We start from the raw sequence: 12,385 nt of genomic DNA on the forward strand, positions 1-12,385 counted from the left end.
CACTCATTTTTCTGGTTGATCTAAACAAGATGAACCCAAATTACAGAACAGCTTATACACAAAACACACCATCTGCAACAGAAATGCTTTTCCAAACAGCAGAATAAATCTTTCATAACATGTGATCATGACCAAAAGATTAAGATATAACGCTCAGTGGAACCACTGGATGGTTTCAAATTGCCATCAGCTCTAACATACATCCCACTCAATTGTCAAATATAGACTTTAGATTTTTAGATATAGATTTTTGGATATTAAAATGTTGTCTTCAAAGCCGTAGAAGTGTAAAAAAAAAAAAAAAGATGATGAAATACCTGCAGTGTTTAGCTGTGTGTCTGAGGAGGTCTGATAGAGAGACTGCTCACTGGACTGCTTCCTTCTACACTGCGTATACAGCGGAAGAATGGCATCAAAATAACTTGCGGTTATGATGTCATGTCTGTCTGCATGTCATCTCTATAAATTCAAAACCACACACATGCTCACACACTGCTGTTGAGATACAACTTTGTCTTCCTGTCTAGTTCAAATGAACAGGCCACAGTTACCACTGACAACCCTTCCTGGCTGTGCTGTCCACAATGTCAGCCTGTTTCTTGGTTTATACCAAAAGCATCCATTTCTATCATGTATTGACCCATTTCTGGACGTCCTCTCTGAGCCATCAGTACTGATGTGACACAGGGTATAATCCCTCCAGTATTGGTGTATTTCCTATAACATATTTAATCTTGCTCCAGGATAATTGCAACCAACCAAAAAGTCCACATGGGGACCAGGTCATCGTGGATAAATAAGCCAAGCTCAGGACTTTTGTGGTTTGTGTCCTGTGCAAAACAAATTGCTGACTAATTATTCTTTGACTCAGTTGACTTATATTTTCCTTCTCCACTGATCGCATTTGTCAAGTCTTTTTCCTGAGTTGCAAAGCTTTGGCATCACCAAAATGTGAGTGGTCACTGACAACAATGGTCCTGGAGCACCATTAATATTGATGTTGTAGGACCAACACCAACACGGCCATATTTGTTGACCCAAACACGGCTGAAAATATTTTAATGTCTCAGCACGCCTCATCAAAAATATTTTGTTCTGTGGCCACAGAAAAGGCTGGAAAATGTGCCATCTCTTTAAATATATCCAGTTTTGTTGCCACAGTGTCCCAACTTCTTGTTAAAAATATCCGATTTTGTTGCCAAAAACATGGCCGGAAAGTGTCCCAATATCTTCCTAAAAATATCTGTTTTTCTCACCACAAATTCTGCTGGATATTCTGAAATCTGAACCTATTCACAGTTTGCAGAAATGTATACATGGCTGGTACAGCATAATATTAGATAATATGTGTTAGTCAGGTGGTCCACCACGTTTGATCCAGACTGAAAAGTTTCAACAACTGCTGGACCATGAAGTTTTGTTCAGAGATTAGTTCAGACCGTTCCTGTACTACCACCTGAAGGTCAGTGTTTCCACTTACACAGTGAAATATCTCAACATCTACTCGATGGATCAGCACATTTGACATTGCTGGTTCTTAGATGATGAGTTCCAATGACTTCTGTGATCCCCTGATTTCTCTTCTGTCTCCATCGTGACTCTGACACTACAAAGGTTCTGGTGACATCTCTCAAAATATTTTTGGATGGATCGTAATGAAAACTTTGTGACCAAATACCATGTATGTATTATACACCCGGATATGGCAGCACAACTCATCCTTTCTTACGGTTTTGCCCAGTGGCCGCTCACAGTCTTGCAGCCTGAAAAACGATTTCCTCATGGTGCGCAATTATAAAATGACGCTTGTAAAACTGTTAACAGGACACCTTGAAATGCAAACAAGTTCAGTTATGACTCTTTCTGTTATGCATTTTAGATCCATGGAGGTTTCACATTTTCCTTGAGCTGTGAAAATGAATTTAAAAATCTGTATCATCATCATAATGTAAAGTCTATGGGCAGAGTTGTAACTTGTTACATGGGGGAAACCCGACTGCACACAATATGTGCAGTCGGGTTTATTGGGCCCATGGATCTAGCAATTAAAATCTGAATACTCCCATGAAAGCTGCTCAGTGGCACATGAAGCCAAAGAAAAAAAACTCGACTACCTGGGTATAAAAATATCCCGATCTAGAGCGACTTAAACTTGTAAAGTCTCAAACTTCTTGTTTAGCGACCAGCTAACTTGAATAGACATTAAATGATTTAATCTTGTGGCTCTTCTAGACTTTCCAAATTTTATTGGATCAAATGGCCAATGACCAAAATAGAAAGACCATGTTTGCCATTTTACAGACACATCTTTTATAATGGTGATCTTTGGGGAAAACTGGGAGTGGCCACTGGGCAAAATTGTAGGCAGCGCTGAGCTGCACTGCCGTATCCAGGTCCCAGTAATACATCCATGCTTCTACAATGGGCAGATTTTATGTTTTACATCACTATTTTGTTCGTAAAGATTTGACCATATTTGCAATTATTACATATTGTGCAATCATATTTTCAGCTGTTTATGATAATTGTTACACAGAAAGCAGTTAAAGGGGCCCTGTGTAACGATTTGTATCAATTTACATGTATCAATCACTTTTTTACTGGTCACATGTGAGCAGATTGTAATGTGACGTGAAAAATGAGACTTTCTGCATCTCGCTCAGTTGACTGTACAAGTCTGTGGATGTTTTGTTGAAGTTGTTGAATGCTGCTGTACTGTAGATTTCTTTGTGAAAGACTCGGGTCAGATTTCCACGACAGTCCAAAGTATTGACTTTGTGCACGTTCTCGAGTGTTTTGTCTCAGTGCCTCTCTCTGCTCCACTAACAGAACTAACATTTAGGACTGGAGTCTGCTAACATAAACGACTGGCTCCCAGCACAACACAAAGCTGCACAGAGCCCCTCTAATGTGCATTTTATGTACAGTCATTATCAGTTTCTAGCCACCACTCTCTGGTTAAACTGGGCCCTGAACGACTTGCAGAAGATGAAGTAGATGAGCGGGTCCAGGCAGACGTTGAGAGTTGAAACCATGACGGTCACCTCCATCAGGTAATAAGAAACCATCCTCATAGAACAATTCTTCCAAAGGAATATGTCGGTGAGGCGAAACAAGTGGAAGGGGACGAAGCAAAAGCAGAAGACACAGACCAACACCAACATGTTTCTGTGTGACTTTGCAAGCTTCTTGGAGCTGGAGGATGTCGGCTGCCTCTTCCGCACCTCTGACACCCTGCGTGAGGTGTTATAATAGAAGAAGATCAAGGAGACAAGGACAAACAGGAAGCTGACAGTGGAGAAAGTGTGTACGATTTTGTAGAGTACAGCAAGCTGGTCACTGTGAAGGGCTTCACAACTCATTGGGACAGCGGTCACGTTTTTTAGGCTGTGGAATAACATGATGATGTAGGTGCTCGTCGGGGTCAGGAGGAAAACCCAGGAGACAGTGGAGATGATATGGGCAGCCCTCACCGTCTGCAGGATGTGAGGTGCTGCAGTTCCATGGACGATCTTCAGATACCTGGAGCGAGGAGGAGCAGGCGTCAGTACATAACTTTAATGAATTACAGTCGCAGTTTAAAGTTCAGCAGTTTAAAGTTTACCTGCTGCTCCTCTCAATTGGAAGTTTGATGAGAATTTAAGAACATGATAGCACTTTTTCTCTTCTCTAAAAAAAATGCTACTTTAAAATCCATTAGGTTTTTTTATTTTCTGGATGTTGACAAACCCATTATTAGGGTTGGGCAGTAATATGGTGTCTCAGGATATTTAAAAATAGCAACAGTGTCCTTTTCATTACCATTATAGCCAGGAGTGGTTCCTCATATAGGCAATATGGGCAGCCACCCAGGGCGGCATTTGTGGAGGAGCAGCATGAGCGGCCGCAAAAAATTTTTGAACAACTTAAAAATGACTGTTCGCCCAGTGCATCATGCAAGCTAGGACCACCTAGGGTTTGACAGAGCAGATGGGCTGGATGTCCGAAGGGCAGGTTGCACCTCCATGAGCAGCCCGGTGGCAAATGCTGCCTTGGTATAAACCGAGTTGTTTTAGCTGGGTGTGTATGGAGGGTCAGCCTTCACTGCAGACACTTTGCCTGCCTCTGCATAGCCCAGAGAGACAGCTGCGAGCCAAAGACATTGGTGTCCAGACCATCCCGTTGGGGTCTGCTGGCCATCCCTTCGTGTTTGCCCAGCAGCTGAAGGACGCCGCTACCAGGTGGCTGCAGCCGGGGGAGTCGGCTTGGGAGGAGCGGATCCTCAAGCAGCTCGTGCTGGAGCAGTTTGTGGAGGGACTCCCGACGGGGACGTCAGAGTGGGTGCGGTGCCACCGACCGCCGGACCTGGCGGATGCAGTTGACCTCGTGGAGGATCACCTCGCGGTCAACCGCAAGGGTTGGGAGTGCCCGCTTATGGAGGTCGGCCAGGTGATCCAGGTCGCTGGCCCTCCTACACCCTCCCCCGGTCCGGACCTGATCCACCTGAACCTGGTTCAACCCAGGGCTTTGGTGGAGGCATCCTTGGTGGATATCAGGTGTGTACATGGGGATGTTCACAGCTACCCTGTGGTGCCAGTGGAAATTAGACATGGAGGGAAAAAGCATAGTGTTAAGGCTGCAGTTGGCTCCTGCCTGGTGCACCCCCTAATTTTGGGCACGGATTGGCCTGGGTTTAATAAGTTAGTGGGGCAATGTGTGGGGGTGTATTCATGACCGGTAGGGACATGGGATATGTGTGCGGTGCTCAGTGGTGATGCGAGGTTGTCCGACGCTGCAGATGGGGAGGAGGAACCGGCGGGGCCTTCGCAGGAGGCTCCGCAGGTTCCCTTGCTACAATCCATGGAAGATTTTCCACTCGAACAATCTCGTGATGATACTCTACGCTTTGTCTTGGACCAAGTGATAAAAATTGATGGTCATTTGGTGCGCCCTGACACCATGCAGACATAGCCACACTCTTCATTGATTAGGGACCGATTGTATAGAGTGAGTCGCGACACTCAGACAGGAAAATAAATTACCCAGTTGCTGGTGCCAAAAAGCCACCGGGAAACTGTTTTTCTAGGTGGCTCATTATAACCCAATGGCTGGGCACATGGGGGGGTGACAAAACACTAGACCGGATAACGGACCGTTTCTATTGGCCCGGCATTTGGGGAGATGTACACCGCTGGTGTGCATCTTGCCCTGAATGCCATCTGGTTAACCAGCCGGCCATCCCAAGAGCGCCTTTGCGCCATTACCTCTCATGGAGGTCCCATTTGAGCAGATTGGTATGGACCTCATCATGCCGTTTCACCAGTGCGCACGGAGGTATTGTTTTGTGTTAGTCCTCGTGGACTACGCAACACAATATCCCGAAGCAGTGCCCCTGCGCACTATCTCTGCAAAGAGTGTGGCACAGGCACTATTTCAGGTCATCTCCCAAGTTGGGATCCCGAAAGAGATCCTAACAGACAAGGGCACCTCGTTTATGTCACGTACACAACGGGAACTTTTGGGGTTATTGGGCATCAAGTCAATTCGGACTAGCGTAAATCACCCGCAGACCGACGGTCTCGTCGAGCGTCTCAATAAAACTTTGAAGTCCATGATCCGTAAGTTTGTGGACGAGGACGACTGCAATTGGGATAGGTGGCGAGATCCTCTGTTGTTTGCAATGCAGGAGGTACCCCAGGCCTCCACGAGATTTTCCCCCTTTGAACTGCTGTTTGGCAGGACACTGCGGGGGGCTCTGGACCTGGTTAAGTAAAGCTGGGAGGAAGGGCCGAGCCCAAGTAAAAATGAAGTCCAGTACGTCCTGGACCTTAGAGCAAAACTCTACACACTAGGGCAGCTATCACGGGAGAATTTGCTTAAGGCCCAGGAGCGTCAACAGCGCCTGTACAACAGAGGAACTAGATTAAGACAATTTGCTCCGGGAGATAAAGTGCTTGTATTACTCCTGTCATCCAGTTCCAAATTACTCGCCAAGTGGCAGGGACCCTTCATGGTCACACGGCGGGTGGGCGACGTCGACTATGAGGTTGTGCATTCTGACAGGGGAGGGGCAACACAGATAACCCGCTGATGTGTTCTCCCCCCTGCCAGGACGCACACACCTCATACTTTTTAGTGGAAATGTACATTTCTGGTAGAACGTCCTTAATTCAGAATAAGCATGTATTTACAAAAATGAGGTAAAACTTTAAATAATAAATAGTTTTTTAACTGTGTTCAATTGAGTATATGCCCAAAAGGATTTGCAAATGTACACATTATATTTTATTCATGTTTTACGCAGCATCCCAACGTTTTTGTACAAACTTCAGTGAAGAGGATCATGGCCAAAGCCAGGTCTCTCTGTTTACACACAGTGCCACATTGCCAACCTGGCCTACCTGTTAGCAGCGATGTATCCCATGAACAGGATGCTGGCGTACATGTTGAGGAAGAAGGCAGAGAAGCCAAATTTGCAGAAGACCAGCCGGGTGGTGCTAACGTATTTTGTGAGGCGGATGGGGAGACAGAGGCAGAGCAGGAAGTCAGCGGCTGCCAAGTTCTTCAGGTAAACTGTAATGCTGCTGGATGCCTGACGCTGAGCTCGGCAGAAGTAAAACTTGATGATGAAGCCATTGAGGGATAAACCGACCTGCACAGAAACATGGCAACAATTTACCACAGTTACAGTCAAAAGTTTTAGCTGAACAAAGGATTTAACCTGATGGACAGAAGATATTATATTTCTTTTTAATTTAATAGCAAAGATATTTTACATAAGTCACTTCCTTCCCTCAAAGTCCAGAGTCAGCCATCAGAACTTTTAAAACTCACCAGAAACACCAGACTGTAGACTGCCATGAAGAAGGGGTGTGCAGAGGTGTCGACCTCATCACAGCGAGTCAAATCGTCGACTGCAGTCTGGTTTGTAACTGACGACTGGTTGACAGATGAAGTCATTTCTAAAAATCCTTGGTCACTCATTTTTCTGGTTGATCTAAACAAGATGAACCCAAATTACAGAACAGCTTATACACAAAACACACCATCTGCAACAGAAATGCTTTTCCAAACAGCAGAATAAATCTTTCATAACATGTGATCATGACCAAAAGATCAAGATATAACGCTCAGAGGAACCACTGGATGGTTTCAAATTACCATCAACTCTAACATTGATCCCATTCAATTGTCAAATATAGACTTTAAATTTTTAGATATAGATTTTTGGATATTAAAATGTTGTCTTCAAAGCTGTTGAAGTGTAAAAAAAAAAGAAGATGAAATATCTGTTTACCTGTGTGTCTGAGGAGGTCTGTTCACTGGACTGCTTCCTTCTACACTGCGTATACAGCGGAAGAATGGCAGCAAAATGACTTACGGTTATGGTGTCTTGTCTGTCTGCACGTCATCTCTATAGACTCAAAACCACACACATGCTCACACACTGCTGTTGAGATGCAACTTTGTCTTCCTGTCTAGTTCTAATGAACAGGCCACAGTTACCACTGACAACCCTTCCTGGCTGTGCTGTCCACAATGTCAGCCTGTTTCTTGGTTTATACCAACAGCATCCATTTCTATCACGTATTGACCCATTTCTGGACGTCCTCTCCGAGCCAACAGTACTGATGCAACACAGGGTATAATCCCTCCAGTATTGGTGTATTTCCTATAACATATTTAATCTTGCTCCAGGATAATTGCAACCAACCAAAAAGTCCACATGGGGACCAGGTCATCGTGGATAAATAAGCCAAGCTCAGGACTTTTGTGGTTTGTGTCCTGTGCAAAACAAATTGCTGACTAATTATTCTTTGACTCAGTTGACTTCTCCACTGATCGCATTTGTCAAGTCTTTTTCCTGAGTTGCAAAGCTTTGGCATCACCAAAATGTGAGTGGTCACTGACAACAATGGTCCTGGAGCACCATTAATATTGATGTTGTAGGACCAACACCAACACGGCCATATTTGTTGACCCAAACACGGCTGAAAATATTTTAATGTCTCAGCATGCCTCGTCAAAAATATTTTGTTCTGTGGCCACAGAAAAGGCTGGAAAATGTGCCATCTTTTTTAAATATATCCAGTTTTGTTGCCACAAACATGGCTGGAAAGTGTCCCAACTTCTTGTTAAAAATATCCGATTTTGTTGCCAAAAACATGGCCGGAAAGTGTCCCAATATCTTCCTAAAAATATCTGTTTTTCTCACCACAAATTCTGCTGGATATTCTGAAATCTGAACCTATTCACAGTTTGCAGAAATGTATACATGGCTGGTACAGCATAATATTAGATAATATGTGTTAGTCAGGTGCTCCACCACGTTTGATCCAGACTGAAAAGTTTCAATAACTGCTGGACCATGAAGTTTTGTTCAGATATTAGTTCAGACCGTTCCTGTACTACCACCTGAAGGTCAGTGTTTCCACTTACACAGTGAAATATCTCAACATCTACTCGATGGATCAGCACATTTGACATTGCTGGTTCTTAGATGATGAGTTCCAATGACTTCTGTGATCCCCTGATTTCTCTTCCGTCTCCATCGTGACTCTGACACTACAAAGGTTCTGGTGACATCTCTCAAAATATTTTTGGATGGATCGTAATGAAAACTTTGTGACCAAATACCATGTATGTATTATACACCCGGATATGGCAGCACAACTCATCCTTTCTTACGGTTTTGCCCAGTGGCCGCTCACAGTCTTGCAGCCTGAAAAACATTTTCTTCATGGAGCGCAATTATAAAATGACGCTTGTAAAACTGTTAACAGGACACCTTGAAATGCAAACAAGTTCAGTTATGTCTATTTCTGTTATGAATTTTAGATCCATGGAGGTTTCACATTTTCCTTGAGCTGTGAAAATGAATTTAAAAATCTGTATCATCATCATAATGTAAAGTCTATGGGCAGAGTTGTAACTTGTTACATGGGGGAAACCGGCTGCACATATTTAGTGGGCCCATGGATCTAGCAATTAAAATCTGAATACTCCTATGAAAGCTGCTCAGTAAAAAATACCCCAATCTTCGTCGTGGGGCCCATAGAGCGACTTCGGCTGAAAGTCTCTAAACTTGTAAAGTCTCAAACTTCTTGTTTAGCGACCAGCTAACTTGAATAGACATTAAATGATTTAATCTTGTGGCTCTTCTAGACTTTCTAAATTTTATTGGACCAAATGGCCAATGACCAAAGCAGAAAGAGTCATAATTGACTGTGTTTGCCATTTTACAGACATATCTTTTATAATGGTGATCTTTGGGGAAAACTGGGAGTGGCCACTGGGCAAAATTGTAGGCAACCCTGAGCTGCACTGCCGTATCCAGGTCCCAGTAATACATCCATGCTTCTACAATGGGCAGATTTTATGTTTTACATCACTATTTTGTTCGTAAAGATTTGACCATATTTGCAATTATTACATAATATTAATATTTTCAGCTGTTTATGATAATTGTTACACAAAAAGCAGTTAAAGGGGCCCTGTGTAACGATTTGTATCAATTTACATGTATCAATCACTTTTCTACTGGTCACATGTGAGCAGATTGTAACGTGACGTGAAAAAAGAGACTTTCTGCGTCTCGCTCAGTTGACTGTACAAGTCTGTGGATGTTTTGTTGAAGTTGTTGAATGCTGCTGGACTGTAGATTTCTTTGTGAAAGACTCGGGTCAGATTTCCACGACAGTCCAAAGTATTGACTTTATGCACGTTCTTGAGTGTTTTGTCTCAGTGCCTCTCTCTGCTCCACTAACAGAACTAACATTTAGGACTGGAGTCCGCTAATATAAACGACTGGCTCCCAGCACAACACAAAGCTGCACAGAGCCCCTTTAATGTGCATTTTATGTACAGTCATTATCAGTTTCTAGCCACCACTCTCCGGCTAACCCGGGCCCTGAACGACTTGCAGAAGATGAAGTAGATGAGCGGGTCCAGGCAGACGTTGAGAGTTGAAACCATGACGGTCACCTCCATCAGGTAATAAGAAACCATCCTCATAGAACAATTCTTCCAAAGGAATATGTCGGAGAGGCGAAACAAGTGGAAGGGGACGAAGCAAAAGCAGAAGACACAGACCAACACCAACATGTTTCTGTGTGACTTTTCAAGCTTCTTGGAGCTGGAGGATGTCGGCTGCCTCTTCCGCGCCTCTGACACCCTGCGTGAGGTGTTATAATAGAAGAAGATCAAGGAGACAAGGACAAACAGGAAGCTGACAGTGGAGAAAGTGTGTATGATTTTGTAGAGCACAGCAAGCTGGTCACTGTGAAGGGCTTTACAGCTCATACGGACAGAGGTCAAGTGTTTTAGGCTGTGGAATAACATGATGATGTAGGTGCTCGTCAGGGCCAGGAGGAAAACCCAGCTGACAGTGGAGATGATATGGGCAGCCCTCACCGTCTGCAGGATGTGAGGTGCTGCAGTTCCATGGACGATTTTCAGATACCTGGAGCGAGGAGGAGCAGGCGTCAGCGCATAACTTTAATAAATTACAGTCACAGTTTAAAGTTCAGCAGTTTAAAGTTTACCTGCTGCTCCTCTCAATTGGAAGTTTGATGAGAATTTAAGTACATGATATGCTCGGTGCAGTCATGATAGCACTTTTTCTCTTCTCTAAAAATAAAATGCTACTTTAAAATTAGGTTTATTGTTTTCTGTATGTTGACAAAACCCAGTAGTAGGGTTTGGCAGTAATATGGTGGATATTTAAAAATAGCAATGGTGTCCTTTTCATTACCATCATAGCCAGGGGTGCTTCCTCATATAGGCAATATAGGTAGCCACCCAGGGTGGTATTTGTGGAGGAGCGGCATGGGCGTCCGCAAAAAAAAAAAAAAAAAATGTTTTGAACACCTTAAAAATGACTGACTAAAAATTGTGCCATGCACCTCTGAGGTTATAACTCACAGGAAGTGACATTAATAGACTCTGTATAAGGTCTGTCATTGAACTACATGATTTGATTGGAGGAGAATATTAGATTAGATTAAAAACCTTTTTAGTGGAAATGTACATTTCTGGTAGAACGTCCTTAATTCAGAATAAGCATGTATTTACAAAAAATGAGGTAAAACTTTAAATAATAAATATTTTTTTCACTGTGTTCAATTGAGTCTATGCCCAAAAGGATTTGCAAATGATCATATTATATTTTATTCATGTTTTACGCAGCATCCCAACGTTTTTGTACAAACTTCAGTGAAGAGGATCATGGCCAAAGCCAGGTCACTCTGTTTACACACAATGCCACATTGCCAACCTGGCCTACCTGTTAGCAGCGATGTATCCCATGAACAGGATGCTGGCGTACATGTTGAGGAAGAAGGCAGAGAAGCCAAAGTTGCAGAAGACCAGGCGGGTGGTGTGGGTGTTGCTAACGTATTTTGTGATGCGGATGGGGAGACAGAGGCAGAGCAGGAAGTCAGCGGCTGCCAAGTTCTTCAGGTAAACTGTAATGCTGCTGGATGCCTGACGCTGAGCTCGGCAGAAGTAAAACTTGATGATGAAGCCATTGAGGGAGACACCGACCTGCACAGAAACCAGGTGAGCAGCATGGCAACAATTTACCACAGTTACAGTCAAAAGTTTTAGCTGAACAAAGTATTTAACCCGATGGACAGAAGATATTATGTTTCTTTTTAGTTTAATAGCAAAGATATTTTACATAAGTCACTTCCTTTCCTCAAAGTCCAGAGTCAGCCATCAGAACTTTTATAACTCACCAGAAACACCAGACTGTAGACTGCCATGAAGAAGGGGTGTGCAGAGGTGTCGACCTCATCACAGCGAGTCAAATCGTCGACTGCAGTCTGGTTTGTAACTGACGACTGGTTGACAGATGAAGTAATTTCTAAAAATCCTTGGTCACTCATCTTTTCTGGTTGATCTAAACAAGATGAACCCAAATTACAGAACAGCTTATACACAAAACACACCATCTGCAACAGAAATGCTTTTCCAAACAGCAGAATAAATCATTCATAACATGTGACCATGACCAAAAGATCAAGATATAACGCTCAGAGGAACCACTGGATGGTTTCAAATTGCCATCAGCTCTAACATACATCCCACTCAATTGTCAAATATAGACTTTAGATTTTTAGATATAGATTTTTGGATATTAAAATGTTGTCTTCAAAGCCGTAGAAGTGTAAAAAAAAAAAAGATGATGAAATACCTGCAGTGTTTACCTGTGTGTCTGAGGAGGTCTGATAGAGAGACTGCTCACTGGACTGCTTCCTTCTACACTGCGTATACAGCGGAAGAATGGCAGCAAAATAACTTATGGTTATGGTGTCTTGTCTGTCTGCACGTCATCTCTATAGACTCAAAACCACACACATGCTCACGCAATGCTGTTGAGATGCAACTTTGTCTTCCTGTCTAG

At 43.3% G+C, this 12,385-nt stretch overlaps 2 protein-coding genes across 2 annotated transcripts; both read right to left on the reverse strand.

The window, feature by feature from the left end:
• Nucleotides 1-2,933: 2,933 nt before the first annotated feature.
• Nucleotides 2,934-6,939, reverse strand: LOC141005372 (P2Y purinoceptor 14-like). The gene is made up of 3 exons (XM_073477214.1): nt 6,814-6,939; nt 6,381-6,631; nt 2,934-3,522 (listed from the first exon to the last, which is right to left on the reverse strand). The coding sequence occupies exons 1-3, from the start codon at nt 6,937-6,939 to the stop codon at nt 2,934-2,936; spliced, it is 966 nt and encodes a 321-aa protein (XP_073333315.1).
• Nucleotides 6,940-9,852: 2,913 nt separating this feature from the next.
• Nucleotides 9,853-11,867, reverse strand: LOC141005409 (P2Y purinoceptor 14-like). The gene is made up of 3 exons (XM_073477260.1): nt 11,718-11,867; nt 11,264-11,523; nt 9,853-10,441 (listed from the first exon to the last, which is right to left on the reverse strand). Exons 1-3 carry the CDS (start codon nt 11,865-11,867, stop codon nt 9,853-9,855), a joined length of 999 nt encoding a protein of 332 aa, XP_073333361.1.
• Nucleotides 11,868-12,385: the final 518 nt, after the last annotated feature.

Source organism: Pagrus major, chromosome 1, assembly GCF_040436345.1.
Source record: "Pagrus major chromosome 1, Pma_NU_1.0".
Lineage (NCBI taxonomy): Eukaryota > Metazoa > Chordata > Actinopteri > Spariformes > Sparidae > Pagrus > Pagrus major.

Excerpts from the sequence above, each read along its gene's own strand:
- LOC141005372 (XM_073477214.1), bottom strand. The coding sequence starts at position 6,939 with ATGACTTCATCTGTCAACCAGTCGTCAGTTACAAACCAGACTGCAGTC. Across the intron at positions 6,632-6,813 it reads TCTACAGTCTGGTGTTTCTG|GTCGGTTTATCCCTCAATGG; the intron begins GTGAGTTTTAAA and ends GTTTCTGTGCAG. Across the intron at positions 3,523-6,380 it reads GGATACATCGCTGCTAACAG|GTATCTGAAGATCGTCCATG; the intron begins GTAGGCCAGGTT and ends TCCTCGCTCCAG.
- LOC141005409 (XM_073477260.1), bottom strand. The coding sequence starts at position 11,867 with ATGAGTGACCAAGGATTTTTAGAAATTACTTCATCTGTCAACCAGTCG. Across the intron at positions 11,524-11,717 it reads TCTACAGTCTGGTGTTTCTG|GTCGGTGTCTCCCTCAATGG; the intron begins GTGAGTTATAAA and ends GTTTCTGTGCAG. Across the intron at positions 10,442-11,263 it reads GGATACATCGCTGCTAACAG|GTATCTGAAAATCGTCCATG; the intron begins GTAGGCCAGGTT and ends TCCTCGCTCCAG.